The sequence below is a fragment of the Pezoporus flaviventris genome, unplaced genomic scaffold (genome assembly GCF_033815535.1).
Source record: "Pezoporus flaviventris isolate CSIRO_AGI_PZ_B2104156 unplaced genomic scaffold, CSIRO_AGI_Pfla_v1 ptg000001l, whole genome shotgun sequence".
Taxonomy (NCBI): domain Eukaryota; kingdom Metazoa; phylum Chordata; class Aves; order Psittaciformes; family Psittacidae; genus Pezoporus; species Pezoporus flaviventris.
This window is the reverse complement of record NW_026892549.1, coordinates 13061308-13077192: the sequence shown is the minus strand read 5'-3', so window position 1 is coordinate 13077192 and position 15885 is coordinate 13061308. Positions and strand designations below refer to the sequence as shown.

At 37.2% G+C, this 15885-nt stretch overlaps 1 protein-coding gene across 7 annotated transcripts in view; it reads right to left on the bottom strand.

The window, feature by feature from the left end:
- ARHGAP15 (Rho GTPase activating protein 15) overlaps positions 1–15885 on the bottom strand; it is a 392541-nt gene that overhangs the window by 95028 nt on the left and 281628 nt on the right. For all 7 annotated transcript variants that reach the window (XM_061445138.1, XM_061445129.1, XM_061445154.1 and 4 more), the window contains one exon: positions 9920–10054. In XM_061445138.1, the coding sequence (XP_061301122.1) occupies positions 9920–10054 (135 nt within the window). The remainder of the gene's footprint in view (positions 1–9919; positions 10055–15885) is intronic.

The following is a 15885-nucleotide window of genomic DNA, read 5'->3' as shown; positions in this document are numbered from 1 at the left end:
GCCTTCTCTTCTTCTTGAGAGTTCTTTTCCCTCCCTTCCTTGTCTTCTCTTCACCACTCCCCACACCCCTTCCCATCTCTTTCATTTTTACACCTCTGAAATTATCTAACTGGGGCATTGAACATGAACATGGACTGGCAGTGTGCGGTCGCAGCCCAGAAAGCCAACCGTATCCTGGGCTCCATTAAAAGGAGAGTGACCAGCAGGTCGAAGGAGGTGATCCTGCTCCTCAACTCTGCTCTCGTGAGACCTCACTTGGAGTATTGTGTGCAGTTCTGGGGTCCTCAACATAAAAAGGACATAGAACTGTTGGAACAAGTCCAGAGGAGGGCCACGAGGATGATCAGGGGCCTGGAGCACCTCCCGTATGAAGATAGGTTGAGAAAGTTGGGACTGTTCAGCCTGGAGAAGTCTGCATGGAGATCTCATAGCAGCCTTCCAGTATCTCAAGGGGGCCTACAAGGATGCTGGAGAGGGACTCTTCACTGGGGACTGTAGTGATAGGACAAGTGGTAACGAGTTAAAACTTAAACAGGAGAAGTTTAGATTGGATATAAGAAAGAAGTTCTTTACTGTGAGGGTGGTGAGGCACTGGAATGGGTTGCCCAAGGAGGTTGTGCATGCTCCATCCCTGGCAGTGTTCAAGGCCAGGTTGGACAGAGTCTTGGGTGTCATGGTTTACTGTGAGGTGTCCTTGCCCATGGCAGGGGGGTTGGAACTAGATGATCTTAAGCTCCTTTCCGACCCAAACTATTCTATGATTCTATGATTATAGGCTGCTTCTCCTCCTGTTATTACTTTCCCTGGGTGGAAGCTTCAGTCGCAAGCCCAGTAAAACATTTTTCCTCTTGAACCTGGAGTGACAATTCTCACTTTGTCAAGAGCTCAGGATAAACTTCATGGAAAGTTCCTCTACCCCCTGCCTCCCTCAAGCACTCCAGGTTACAGAGATCTTGTCACAGTCACTAAAGAGCTCCTTCTCTCTCTTTTTCCTCCTCTTTTCTGCCCAGTATTGCTGCTTGGATTTCTCAGTTTCCCTTTCACCATTCTCTCCTGCTTTTTTTTCTACAAGTTTCTTTTATTCTAACCCACATACGAACTCTTAAGTTGATTTCCTTCTTGCTTCTGCCCTTTCTTTCCTGCACAAACTGATTCTCTTAAAAACAGATGAAATTTAAATAACACAAATATACTATTTTCCATTCCCCAAAAGTAAGTGGAAGAGGAGCAAATCCATGCCTTTTAGTATTAGCAAGTTTTTGATTGCACACTCTGTCAACCCACAGCTGGCGTAAAGCTAACAGAGAGTTACCAGATCCTCAGTGATTGATCTGGCTATCAGTTACAAATATAAACAACTTTTTTGCAAATTGAAGTGAACCACACAATGTTTCCCAGACATTTTCACCAAGCATTCAATGACTCCTCCAGCTTTGCATAGACATTAATGCTCTGAGCTCCTGTGTCCCATCGCAGGTAAGAGTGCAGAAAAAAAAATATTAGCCTTGTTAGTGATTGTGTAATTGAGGACAAGTCACGGTTTTGACATAATTCTGCCTAATGAGTGCTATTTGCAAGTCCTGGCTTCAAAGCACTATGCTGAACCTATCACGTACAGCTAAGTTCTTGAAAAAGGTTCTCACTGAGCAGATCACTGCAGATTTGTATCCAATAATTTATTGTGCAAGCATTAAACCATTCATATCACAAACACCTGTGCAAGCCAGTTGGCCTAGTCAATTCTTGTTTAACATTTAATTATGAATATAATTAGCATGAGTTAAGAGACAGGCCAGGCATCCGCAATAAAATTCCCACTGTGCTAAAAAAAATTATAACTATAATAACAAAAAAAACTAAGCCAGGGAAGAATACATCTCTCCTGTGCAAACTTTTACATGACAGCAAAATCCAAGTAGAAATTATTTTAAAACTTTTTAATTTTCTTTGATGATAACTGTAAAGCCTCCACCATGTTTATAAACCCAAATTATACATCTTTTTCTGTTCCTTTAATATTAAGGCAATTTTCACACTGGTACAACCCTTTCACTGAGGTTCCTCAGATTCTTTTCCTTTCCTCAAAAAGGTAAATTAACTGATTCAACTGATTTCACTGGGACGTTGTGATAAGCAAGGTTCACAAGGCAGAAAAAAAATGGTTAAAATACTATTTCAGTGCACATCTATGAGTTTTATGAAGTTCCCTTTGTAGCCCAACATTTGTAGCCCGACAGAATTGTGTCCTAGAAGAACCTAGAATCAGGCTCGCTATGGACAGGTGGAACCTGGGCATCCTTCATAGAGCAAAGCCCCACAGAGGAACTAAATCTTCATGTGCAGATTTTCTTTTCATTTCCTTTTCAACAACTTAATTAAAACTTTCTAAAAAGAAAAATAACAAAACAACCCTAGGAAGAGATGTTTTACTCACTAATTTTCTTTCCAATGGCCTTTCTTTCTTAACATGTTGGGCTATTTTTCACCTCAAAAGAAAAAAATCTGTTCATAGACATGTCCTCCAATTTTTTTTTTTTTTTTCATAAAACAGTTGCTTCCAAACCTGGAAATATCTATTTTGAAATGCTGTGGAGCAGAAAGAGTTTGCCACTGTGAAGGGAAGGTCATTGAAAGAGAACTAGGAGGTTACTGGGGCATATTGTTCCTTGACACCTCCTGGGACCAGGAAGACTGGAATGAACCTCTTTAGTTACCAGTTTGCTTCTAGTACAAATATGACATCCTCCATATACATGTTCAGTGGAGTTCTTCTTTATTAATGGCTCAAATATGAGTGGAGACTGTACTATGTAATAGGGTAGCTTACAGCTGGGAATGTTATGGCTAAAGTATATTTGTAGCCAGGTTGTACTTGTTCCACTTTTCTTGTGGAATATAGTTATTCAGTTTAAACTCTCATCTATTTTATTTTATTTTTTACTTATTGGTTTCACTAAGGAGGAGCATAGGATCACCTTTTGCCTGTATTTTGTTAACATCCACAGATCAGAAGCCTTCGCTTCTAGCCTCTGGAAGCCATATATCATCTAAACATCTCTTCTAAAATGTGAGGTTTTTTCTTTCCATTACAATATCAGTTAATAATTCTAGAATCAGAATTTCACACAACTTTTCAGATAAGGTTTCAAAAAGCTGGATTTAACAGTACTCCGTTTCCACTGAAAATACCTAGTACTACTTCTTGAATTTCTATTGTTATTTTTAGTGTTATTTTTCCTGGAAGAATACATACATCTACAGATACGCCATAACATATTAATATATTTATATGGATAAATATATCTGAGATTATGCTACCCACAAAATCACTCTTTTTTTTTTTTTGAAATAGGTTAGAGTGTTGTACCTCTGCTTTTGAATACTACTTGTTTCCACACATTTTTTGTTCTGTTCACATTACTTAATGGATTTCTACTGCTTTCTGATATTTAGATTTGGTCAAAAAGGTACTAATTACAATTTATTATGTGAGATATATTGTAGTGACCTTGGACTTGCTTACAAATCAAAATGTTCACATGAAACCAAGACTTTCTGATGCCATGCCAACCCCCAGAACTTCCTTGGACAAGTAAATGGAGGATAGGAAAGCAATTTCAATAGGAGGCTCGCCAACTGTGAATCTGAAGGCAGTTTGATTAGGACTCGAAGCCTACAGATTGAGATTATGACAGAAATTTGCATAATGCCAGAGACTGATAAGATTTGGTTTCTCAGGAACCTATTACATGATGATGTTAAGAGACTGTCATGGATTTCTTACAGTGCAATATGCTGACTTGTCTTTCCAAGACAAGTTGGCCTTGAGCCTTGTTCTTTGTAAGCCTTGAGTGAGGTTTCTTTAGAAGTCTTTTGAAAATCTCTTTAGACATCTTTTGTAACTTTCCACCAAGATGATACAAGGATGTTATGACTGTCAGAATAAATGAATGTATTTACTTCCTTTCTGTTTCCCAGCTACTATTTTCATAACACTGCATAGTAGTTCAGAGCAGGTCCTCGCTAAGCTATGTTTTCAACCAGTGTGGCTCTGTTCTTCAAGCGTGATTATGTATTGATGACTAGATTTGTTTATTTCCTCCTGACACAGTTTTTTGGGGTGTTTTTTTTTTTCCCCTGATTTTCGTGCAGACAGCTTCTGTTCAAACCCTTCAAAAGTTGCATTATTCAGTGCAAAATTTTCTATGGCCTGCTGAAGACCAAAGCCTGATCACTGCCCAGATAGATGTGAATTTCTGCAACATGTTGTCTCAAGCCACACAGGCAGCAAGTTCTTGGGGGACCTCTCTGAATCAGGACTAGAGGCTAGGCTCCGAGAAAACCTGTATTACTGATGCTATACATCCGGGAGATAAAGACAACTGACCAACATGGAAAGGACTGACAACTACTGATGGCACTAAATTTGTGGGTATAAACAAAGTCTGTCATTCTTATGAAAGAAGAGTTTATTGATCTGCTGTGTTATCATCATAGATTTTGTCAGACAAGACCCGTAAAGACCAGTACCTTATACCAGCAAAACTGTAATAATTTTTTTAATCTAATATCTTTCAATAACCTAAAAAGTTATAAAGCTCTATCATATGTAAGATGCTAAAAAAACATTTTCAGTTCCCATGTAGTAGGGCAGCAAGTAACATTTTAGGATTGATAGAAAAGAGATTATAAATTCTGCTTAGCATGCACCAGGAGATCCTAAATGATATATTGAAAGAATATGTGTGAAATCATTTGAAAAAAGTGTTAACGGTCTATCAGAGCAATAAAAAAACAAAAGTCCAGATCTTGATAAAAAAACCCCAAATGATATGGGAATCTAACGTGGACCTTAGCTAGTGTCTATGCACCACTGTAATTCTGAAAAAGCTTATTCAGCTGTCATCTGTCTCTGAGGGTGTATAAGTTAATTAGATGCTGCTATTGTGGCCCTTAAAGAACTTTAGATGCCTATGGCTTTACTTCTGCCTATGCAGAGGAATGTTTATTTTTCTGCCAGAGCTGAAAAGCTTGCGCTCTAGAAATGGGGGATTACTTTGCCTAAGTGTCTGGTCAGGCTTGACCATTGGGGGGATTGCCAGGACCTAAGCCATACACGCTAACTAGATCTGGTACTCGACATAAGCTGCTCCTTCTCTAGGGACTTGGTGGCTGATGTGGATTCCATGTTTTCTGTTTCTTATGCTGAGGCCTGTAGTATCTCATATAAGGCTGTGGATTCCACCTGAATGCCCGCAAGACAGATTTTCCAACTTTATGTTTTTATTAATCTCACTTCTGTATTCATCTGCTTTAAGTGGGAAACCCACGGCAGTAACAGATACCTTCATTCAGAAAACTGTCTGCAAAACAATTATAATTCTGGAAAATTTTTCTATTTAGAGTATATATGTGTATATGTGTGCATTTAAAAAAAATAAATCATTTATCTACAGTATTTATATGACACATATTACATTCATATTAGAGATAACTGAAACAAAGGCATAATCACTAGACCTCATTGAAAAAATCTTTCCAATGTAGTAATCTTTCCAACCTGTGGCAGAGAAAATCAAAGACCTGAACTCAAGCCTTCTAAACCAGAGACAGATGTTATAGTTTTGGGAACAGGGTGGAATTTTCCTTTGTGGAATATCAGTGGGGATTTTTTGTAGCTGTAGTTAGACAGATGCATTGTCTGTAGAAATTCATAGTCTATACAGCTTTCTGCAGCTGAAAAAATCTGGAAGGACCAGTCTGTATTTGAATATTCCCTATTTTGTGGATATCAGCCATAATTGCACTGAAGACTGTAGTAGATGTCCTGGTTTTAGCTGTAACAGTTATTTTCCTTCCTAGTAGCTGATACAGTGCTGTGTTTTGGCTTTAGTCTGAGAACATTGCTGATAACCATTAAACCATTGATTTAATTGTAGCTAAGTAGTGCTTACTCTGATTGACTTTTCTGTCTCTTACTCTCTGCCACTGAGGAGGGGCAGGGAAAGCCAGGAGGAAGCAGAGACAGGACACCTGACCCAAACTGGCCAAAGGGGTATTCCATATCACAGTACTTCATGCCCAGGATATAAACTGCGGGGAGTTGCCTAGAAGGAACTGGTCACGGCCTGGGTCAGGCTGGGCATTGGTCATTGGGTGGTGAACAATTGTATTGTGCATCATATTCTTTAGTTTTATATTCCTTTTTAGTTTAATATTCTCTCCCCTTGTTATTTCCCATATCATTATTGTTACTAGTAGTAGTAGCTTTATATTCACGTATTAAACTGTTCTTTTCTCAACTCGTGGGGTTTATATTCTTTCAATTCTCCTCTTCATCCCACCCAGAGGGGGGAATAGAGGAGGGTGGGTGAGAGCAGCTGCATGGTTCTGAGTTACCAGCTGGGCTTAAACCATGACAGTAGAACAATTTCTTTTTTTTCTATGCCTTCTGTCTGAGGCCTTTCAAGAAATCTAATTCAATTAAAACAAAAATTTATAATCAACTAACAGATTTAACTTCTAATATTTCTTAACAGATTTTGGGTGTAGATTTTTTTGTTTCAGTGGCTGAAGTTTTGGCATAAGTTTGTATGGCCATGGGGGTTGAATGGCAGTTAAATAAATTGATTAAGTGCTTCAGTTATTGGCACTTCTACCACCTTACTCACATGAAGCACAATCTTACTTGCAGACAATCTGTTGAACCACGTCTGTTGATCTTTCAGAAAATCAATAGAACTATTTGCGGTGCTAAGTAATTTAAGTGTGGCTGAACCTGACTTCATAGCAGCATTTGGGCCCAATTTAGAAGTGCATATTTCATCCAAAATACCACAAAATGCCTTGCCAGTAATATAATACACAAAGCCCTTGAAAAATACTGCTTCCCAAATCCTAAAGAAACAAAATAAGTATTAGGTCAGAGGTCTTGTGGCCTATCCATTTATTCCATTATAAATTCTCTGATATAAGCTATATGAGCAGTAGTTATCCAGCTTCAGATTGGCAAACAGAATTCTGAGATTCTAGAATGCCCTGAATTATCTTCTAATATTCTAGTCATATCTAAATTGTTCTAATATTATGTCCATATGCAAAGTTATTTATAGGGGAAATTGAAGGTGGAGAGCAAGCACTTTGCCTAATACACAGTACTGTAAAATTTTGTTTCCATGAACATAATAAAGGTGTGAATTAAAATGGCATTGTCTAGGAAAAGTAATACTAATGTTGCTATAGAGTTTTTCTCATAACTTTTAAAATGACATCAACATAAGGAGTCCATGGCACCTCCTGGGTACCCATTCCTCCTGAAACTTGCAGCTAAATGACTAAATCCCAAAGAAATATTATTGGTAACTTGTTACTACCTACTACAGAAAAGTTTTTAGACCACTTCATCTTATTTACCGAATGTATTACTCTGATTAAGGGATGTTCAGTGCTGGACAAAGGATATAATCATCATGGCAGTGTGGGATTGTGTCCTAATTACTTTTTTCCTAGCCATCATCAGGTTGGTTTATTTCTGGCATTATTAAACATTCCTAACTGTACTGCACTCCCATGCCCTGCATGCTAATAATTCCCTTTTTTGAGGACAGACGTACAGCAGCCTATTTTTCTTACCATCCCGAAGAAATTTTCTAGCAGCTCACTGCTGACCAGGCAGAGGAGCTAGCACAAAGTGGCCAACAAGTCAGCTGCAATGGAAATGATATTGTTTTTATTTTGCCTCAGGACTATTAAGAGAGCTCCACAAAACCTGAAAACACCCAATTGTTCTTTATAGACTTTTTTTTAAGTAGAGTTGGTAAGAATACAGATTTGTAGATACTGTGGCAGTAAAGGCCAAATAAAGAGAAGATTGATTGGAAATCGTAGATTAATTTAGACAGTTGGATTAGGTAGAAATCACCCTGATGTGCAGTAAAGCAAGCAACAAGAATTAGGGTTTTGAAATAGTGTGAACCATGTTTTAAGAGTGCTAGCATTTCTTCCTAGGAATAAACTGTCTTAAAATCCCTCTATAAATGACTGTTCATTAGCTTATCAATGTGCATAATGGCTCTCAAAATCATAAGAATTAATAATAATTCAAATAGGAAAAAAGGGACATTAATTTCTCATTCATGAATATTATCATTTTAGTAGACAGTCTCTTCCTGGCAATCTTTCAAACTCTTAATTTTCAAGTCTGTTGTTACTGTTTACCTGTTATTTGTACTATCAAAAACCTCTCCACTGAGCCACCAAAGGTTTTCAAATCACGCTGACTTGGACATTAGTAGAGAAGGTGAGAGCAGAAGACAACACCAAGTATGGGATCATGGTGCCCTGATAACATTCTTCAGAATACAATCATGTTTGCTCAGCCAAAGCATTCACCAAAGAGCAATGGAAATTTATGGAAAGGGCAATGAAAATAAGGGAAGGAGGACTATATTTAGCCCCAGAAGACCAGTATGATGGTAGATTATCCAGAGAAAGTGACAATGGCAGAAGGTAGGTACTAAACATTCAACTGCAGAATAAGGTGCATAAGAAGAGACATGAATGGCATGCTATGCTGTGCCCCATGGACTGTCTGCATCCACTTAAGGCACTGTGTCCTGCTCTTTTCCAACAGGACATAGCAGGTGGATGGAGAACCACCCAAAGGGCATGTTCAAGTTCTGGTGCTTCAATAAGTATCTTATGGCAGTGCACCACAGAAACTGAAGGTGAACATTTAAGAAATCCTTTGCTGTTTTTCATCTTTTAGCACTGCTGGGGTTCCACAACCAGAACTAGAGAGTTGATGTTCTCCACCTAGTTTCCTTTGAAAGAAGAAGAAAGTGAGCTACCGAGAGTAAACTTTCATGTAATGCATTTCTTTACCTTGTGCATTTAATAACACTGCATCTTTAAATAACCCAGAAAGGAAAGATCTTGTGAGATGTGTTTAACCTCATTATATGTGATGCTCGGTCTGGAAAAGCTTTAGTTGAACTAAAGGCTCTTATGAATATAGAATCAAAGTGAGCTGTACATTAAGAGTTTCGTATTCTCTGACAGCTGCGCATGTGCACACACATCTCTCATTAACAGTAATGGCAAATATGCATGCCCATCATTCAGAAAACAGATCTCTAAGTACTTTATTTGGTTTGTTTTCTTCCTAGAGATTTTTCTCTTTTGGATCTTTAATTAATCTCCTACTAGGCTTTTTCACTTTAAGCTATCCTTCTTCTTCCCCCCCCCACCTCCGCCTCCTTTTTCCAAAAGAAGTAAACCCCCAAATCACTTTTTTAGTAAAGATTTTCCAAGCTGATAATTTTACAGAATACACCTATGTATATTAAATACAGAGACAGTTTACAGCACACAAAACTCAGAGACATGTAACAGAATAAATGCCTTGGACTTAAAGAAAAAAACTTAAAAAAAAAAAAAATAAGCAAAGGTAGATATGAAAATAAGAACATGAATGTTTTTGCATTCTTTTTGTGATCACTGTAAGGCAAGAGTCTGCAAACTTGTGGAACAAAACACACACATTTCATTCTGATTAGTATAAAGACAGCAACTTCTAACATGATTCACAATTAGTCTCTCTCATGTTTGGGGATATATGGATTATCAGCCTAGCACATTTTGAATGCATACACATTTTAATTCCTTTCCTAAACCATTTTAGATGCTACCATTAAATCGCATATACAAAATTTATAGATCACTAATTTGGTATATTTTTACTGCTTAAATAACTAAAAGCTGCATGAGATAAAAAGGCAGTTAAAACTAATAAAAAGACAGGATTGTGAATAACGGAAGGTGAGTCAGAACTGAGATGCCTCTGTTCTATTTTTAAGTTTATTATTATTTTTATATAATAGGCTATTTCACTAGCTTCTACTGTATCTGATGTACTTACTTATCGCCTCCACAAACTGTTCAAAGAAGCAATATGGGAACAGCGGCTCAGGCAGCTCTCTGAAAAACATCTTGAGTGCTCCGGTGACAACGTGGATGTCCTCCCACTGGCTGTCGTCCAAATTCAGCTTCTCTTCTGGGAAAACACGAGGAGAAATGGAACAACTGGTTTTAATGAAACAATTACAAGACACTAATTATTATGTTAATGTTTGCCTACTATCATCAGCAACCGTTAACAGCCTTCTGCACCTAGAGGTTTGGTGCTGTGCATGTTTTTTTTTTCCTTTTTTTTTTTTTTTGTAGGAAGAGAACATTTTCAATGGAATACCATCTGTAGGAATGCAGCTAACAAAAAACAAGAGACACAAAGAGACAGTACCATTGACACAGTATGTCAGATACATTTATTCCCATAATGCATCAGTATGAAAATTAGCATCACAGCTCAACATGATTCAAAGCTATTGGTTTTGAGGCCGAGGGGCTAAGAGTTGCCAACGATGGACGGCTCAAGGGACCGGCCTAAAGGCCTTGCTGAGCCAACAGGAGACATATGCTAAACATGGCAATAGAAAATGAGTTATTGCTTTACATGTGTTAGCCTTGCTATGTACAAGGGAATAATGGGTAACGCTTTTCTCCTTTTTTGCCTGAATGTAATGTCAGTAAGGAATAGAGTACTGTGAGAGAAAGGATATTAATTCCTTCTTACTGCTTTAAATATATTTTGTTTGGTTTTCATCTCTGGGAGGAAGATTTGCCCAGCAACAATATTAGACAGACCCCTGTTGGACTACCTAGGCTATGCAAAGCTGTCAAAAATGATAACGCACTAAAGACAAACCACAAGTGCTTACAAAACTGTTTTGCAAACAAAAAAGCATTTTCTTTTGAAGCTTGACTGAGCTAAAGAATTTAAATATAAAAGAAACTAAATCCTAAAATAGAGTTTCTAATAAAAATAAAACAAGATTGGATGATTATTGTATTTCTTTTGGTTTTGTTTTTTTCTTTTTAATTCTGGTAGTGTGATACTGTTAGAATATAATAAACAGTGAGATCATAATCCATATAAAACTCTAGGAAAGTACAAATCCTTATTAGTCCAAGCCAACATGGCACACACTTTCTCCAAGTTCTGTTGCTCCAGAACTGGAGTTTGCTTTTTTCGCATGTGCTATGAATCTCTTTTTAAGAAAATTTCAGTGTGAATGCAACTTGGGGAACAATTATAGAAACTACTGAAAAAATTAATTTGAAGCAACATGATCCTGTAATGTTTCACTAAATGTCACTGAAATTTCACGTTTACCAATTCAGTTTGCTTCAAGAACAGCACCTTTATGGAAATGTTGTTAAACAAAATGGTAAAAGTATTTGAGACACATGGACACCCACAACTCCTGATAGTTGGTACTTTAATGCAATAGTTTTCCCACTATGGACTTTAATTTTGGACAGAAAATCTTATTCACAATGAAGTCATCTTTAATTTTTTATGTAATAAATATTATGAAATGCTTTTAAATTTCTGGATTCAGGAAATGTATACAAATAAAGGATTGCACCCAATTTCTTAACTTGGAGTAATGTGAGACAAAGCTGCAACAAAGGCAGACTTGTGCATATCAGTTAGCTGTCTTTCTTGCTTCTTTGGTTTCAAGCTTCTTTTTTTTTTTTTATTGAATTACCTCAATCATAAAAATAATGATTTGATCTCAAATGAGTTACCAGAGGGGATCTTCTTTAGACTCTAAGATCATATTTGATTGATCGTATTTCAACAATTAGCCTTTTATTTTGCCACACGCTATTGAACTAGATCGACAGCATCTTAGCAGGACAGCTTTAAACAGTCAACTGTTAACAATAGCATCAAAAAGAGAGACCTGATGGGGTTTACTGTCACTTTAAAGAACAGGGTGGGTTTTCACATTGTTGAAATCTGTCAGATATTTTGAAATGTCCCTCTCACTATGGTGCCACACCCCCTGCGTGCCCTTATAATAAAATTGGTTTTACTCCTGATTAAATCATTTTCTCCCTACCCACTACCATACTTCTCATAATGGACCTGTGTGCTCTACAGCTGGTGTTCTTCCCATGGTACCAATTCTTACTTTATCTTTTAAGCACTTCGCTGCTAAGATCTCATGCAGAGTGCTTATGTTTTGTTAAGAGCTTCATTCTTAGAGAAATAGCTTAACACATGTTCTAAAAATGTTGTACAACTTATTGCTTAAAACACATTTAGAAAATGTATAAGTACTGTAGCTTTGGCACAGAACTTTAAGTAGAAACCTTAAAAAAACCCAACTTGTTTTTTCCATGCATTTGTCTTAAATGTCTAAAGTGGAATGCTTGACTTCCAAGGCTTTATAGAGACTTATCTTACCAGATTTTTGCACCATTTCCAGCTCTTCAAGGAAACGTGTTAGGAATGTATCATCGTGAAAGCAAAGGGTGTCAATTTTCCCTCTAGCAATAAGAGAGATTTTAAAAATGTTTGCTAGAAGGAACAAATGCCAAGAAAAAAAAAAATTAAAAAGAAAATAGAAGTACATTCAGTTAAGAGTCATGTTTGGTTCCCACTGGTTGGAATTGCTCACATACCATGGCGATAGGGCCATAAACAAACACACACATGCATTTCAGGCTAGGTTTAAGGGGAGGACCTGACTTTTTGGCTTTACACAGACATATTTTTTTATTGGGGTGTTTTGCTTACATAAAGATTAAGTCCCAAATCTGGTATTTAAACTTGACAGTCAAGGACTGCTTTCAGTCACGAGATACTGTATCTGGGAAGATGCTGAAAATCTCACAATCCTAAAAATTTGCTTTAACTTGTCAGTAGTGTTTGATTAGCTCAACCATCACTGCCAGTTGATATCATATATCTTAGATACAGACACAAAATATGCCCAGAAAATCCCATGAAATTTATGCTAATACTAGAGCTGATAATGCAAAGACCACATTAAGAAAAAAAAGAAAAATAAAATAGTGCCGACACTTGTCAAAGTTATTAATTAAAAAAATCAATATACAATACATTTGTGAAGGGAATGTGTGTGTTATTATTCTTAGCAAATCAGTCTTTTCAGCAATATGCATTTTTAGTGGTACTCACAATGTCTGCAATAGAATGAAAGAGGAGTTCAGCTTTGGTTTAAGCATACCATCATAAAGTTATCCTTGTTCAAAAAGGAATGGAAAGATCAGAGAAAGACAAAAAAAAAAAAAAACCCAAGAAAATATCAAAATTGACTTAGGCAGTACAGAGAGCTCAGTTTTGAAGGAAAATGGATGCTGTTCCTCTAACCACATGTCCTGCCTGTTGTGTAGACTAATCTCTAGGAATAAAATACAGTCATTTGAGAGCACTCCTTGTTCAATTTTCTTCTAAGATAATTTATACAAGTACTTTCCCAGTTATAAACTGTCTTTTGCCCATGCTACCATTAAATCCCAGAGCACCACGTTCAGAAATCCTACTTCACGTTGGCTATTATATATTTCTGCATCCTCTGAGTGACCCTAAATAACATGGAAAACAATTCTTGCAAACACAACTAAAACTGGGTCTGCTATGGAGATTGTGCCCTCAAAAAGCTGTCTAAAGACCTCGGTGAGATGTGTCTTTGATACCTTGAAAACTTTCAGGGATGTGGCTGCTTCTCTGGGCAACCTGTGCCAGTGCCTCACCACCCTCACAGAGAATTTCTTTCTACTATGCAATCCAAATGTCCTCTGTTTCAGCTTAAAGCCAAATGTAATTTGTACACTAAAAGGTATGTGTGTTCGATAGAAGTACCTCCATTTCAAAAGCCACACCTTCTCTCATCACTAGAGCAGAGACATAGCAGCCCTCCTGGGGCAAACAGATCCTTTCAAAGTGGTCATACTCAATTGAGAGCAGTAACAGAGCACAGACATGTCTGGAGACATGACAGCAATGGGATGCTGTGAGGTGGTGAAGGCTTTTGCTCATCATATGACACGGAGCTTACCCCTTGGCAATGCGGCACATGATGTTTAGCTTTCTCCACTGCCAGCAAATCCTGTCCTGACATTGCATTTTATATACACACTCCAAAAAGCATGCAATACCTTGAACTGTGATTAAATAGTACAGCAGAAGCCTCAACCCGTGTAAAGCTATAGTTTACTCATTCAGTCAGATTTTTGTGAGTTCTCTCCTAGCTAAACAATTATTCTTCCTCTCTCCCTTGCTAAGTTTGAAGGTCCACTGTCCTGCCTGCACAGTCTTTCACTTCCAAGAGTGTTTAAACAGAAAAAAGAAGTCAGATTAGCAAGTCATTAAATTTCATCTACAATGTATTTCTAAGTAGCTTCTGCTTAATCCATTCAATGTTACCATTGATGAATTATAAAGGATGTAACAGCAAAAGAAAGGTTGCATGCATTACTCCTTTACTAGAGGAACACATCATGCCATTTTAACAGATATTTTAAAACATGATGTTATAATGCCTGAGCATTTCTTCATTACTCGAATGCCCGTTTCCATGTAGCCTAGGCGCAAATTACTCAGCAATTTAATTTAAAAAGCAGAACATCTCTATGTACATTTGGAGTGCTGTTTATTTCAGTTCTCTGAAATGGTAGTTGGCTGACCTGGGGGCATGCTAGAGCAACCAAGTATTGCTAACTTAAATCTCAAACTTTGCCAAACAGAAAAAAAAAAAAAAAAGTATCTTTACTTAAGCACACTGGTTTATATTCATCCTCACATAGTTCCACTGAAGTCCACAGAGTAAGACAGGGATGAACTATCTCATTTTTTTCTGTGAAGAAGATCCAGTACTTTTGAGAACTTCAGAAATGGTACATCATGAAAGCATACAGAGTAGTTCAAAGGTTTGGAAATGTGGTCAGCTAGTGATGCCATTGCATTGGGAAATTTCTATGCTATTAGTTGTTGTTTGAAATTGGAAGCATAAACGTATATAATGGTACTGAAAGAAGAATACTTTTGGTAGCCTGAAATGGGTATCATCACTAAGATACTCATAATTGTCCACTGCCAATACCTGCAACAGGGTTAGATGACAGCAATATTAGTTTTGACTTGACACATTCTATCTTTTGGATTTGAAGCAATAATTACTGTAATTAGAATTATAAGTGCTTTTAAAATTCATTAAAGTTAGCTGAATCAACTGTTCTGTATGGAAAAAAGAGTGATTTTAAATATAGAATATTTCCCTTCAAAGTGCAGATGAAAGCTCCCTAAGAATAAATAAACTAGCTGTCTACAGATCAACATACTTCTGTAAGACTCACTCAGAGATGACTTGCTAAGAGTAGGAGCAGGTATATGTAGCCTGAGCATCTGAAACCTGCAGCACCAAGTCATTCCTTTGGGCTCAAAGAAATACTCAGATACCCCAAAGGGTTTAAAGAAAGGGGTAAGGGAAGAGGATGCAGGAATTCCTACCCAGCTTGTACCTGCCTATGGTTTTGGAAGTTTCTCAGCCTCAGTTGAGGGCTTGGGAGATCTGCAACTAATAGAAATCAAATTGCTATGCTGAGTGAAAATTAAATTTGTCATACACTGATAAGATTCAGTCCTCTATCAAATTTTCTCTACTTAATTGTTGAAAAGTAACTTCAGTTTCTTCCTAATAGTTAAAAAACATCTTGTTTTGTTTTGTTGTTTTTTTCTTTTTCTTTTTATTCTTCCCTCTTTACTCTGAAATAGACTAATGACCTTCTCATTTCTGTGTGCAAGCTAATGGATTTTATTCCATTTTCTAGGTGGATGTTAGTATTTTTGATTCATATACCCAAGACTGCAGAACACAAACATCAAATACTTGCCTAGATCAGGAAATTGATTTTCATAATACATCTTAACATTCAAAGGCAAATGTCCATTCTGAATTCTACTTTTAGCTTGATCTTCCTCACGTAGCCATATGTTGTGTATACATACAT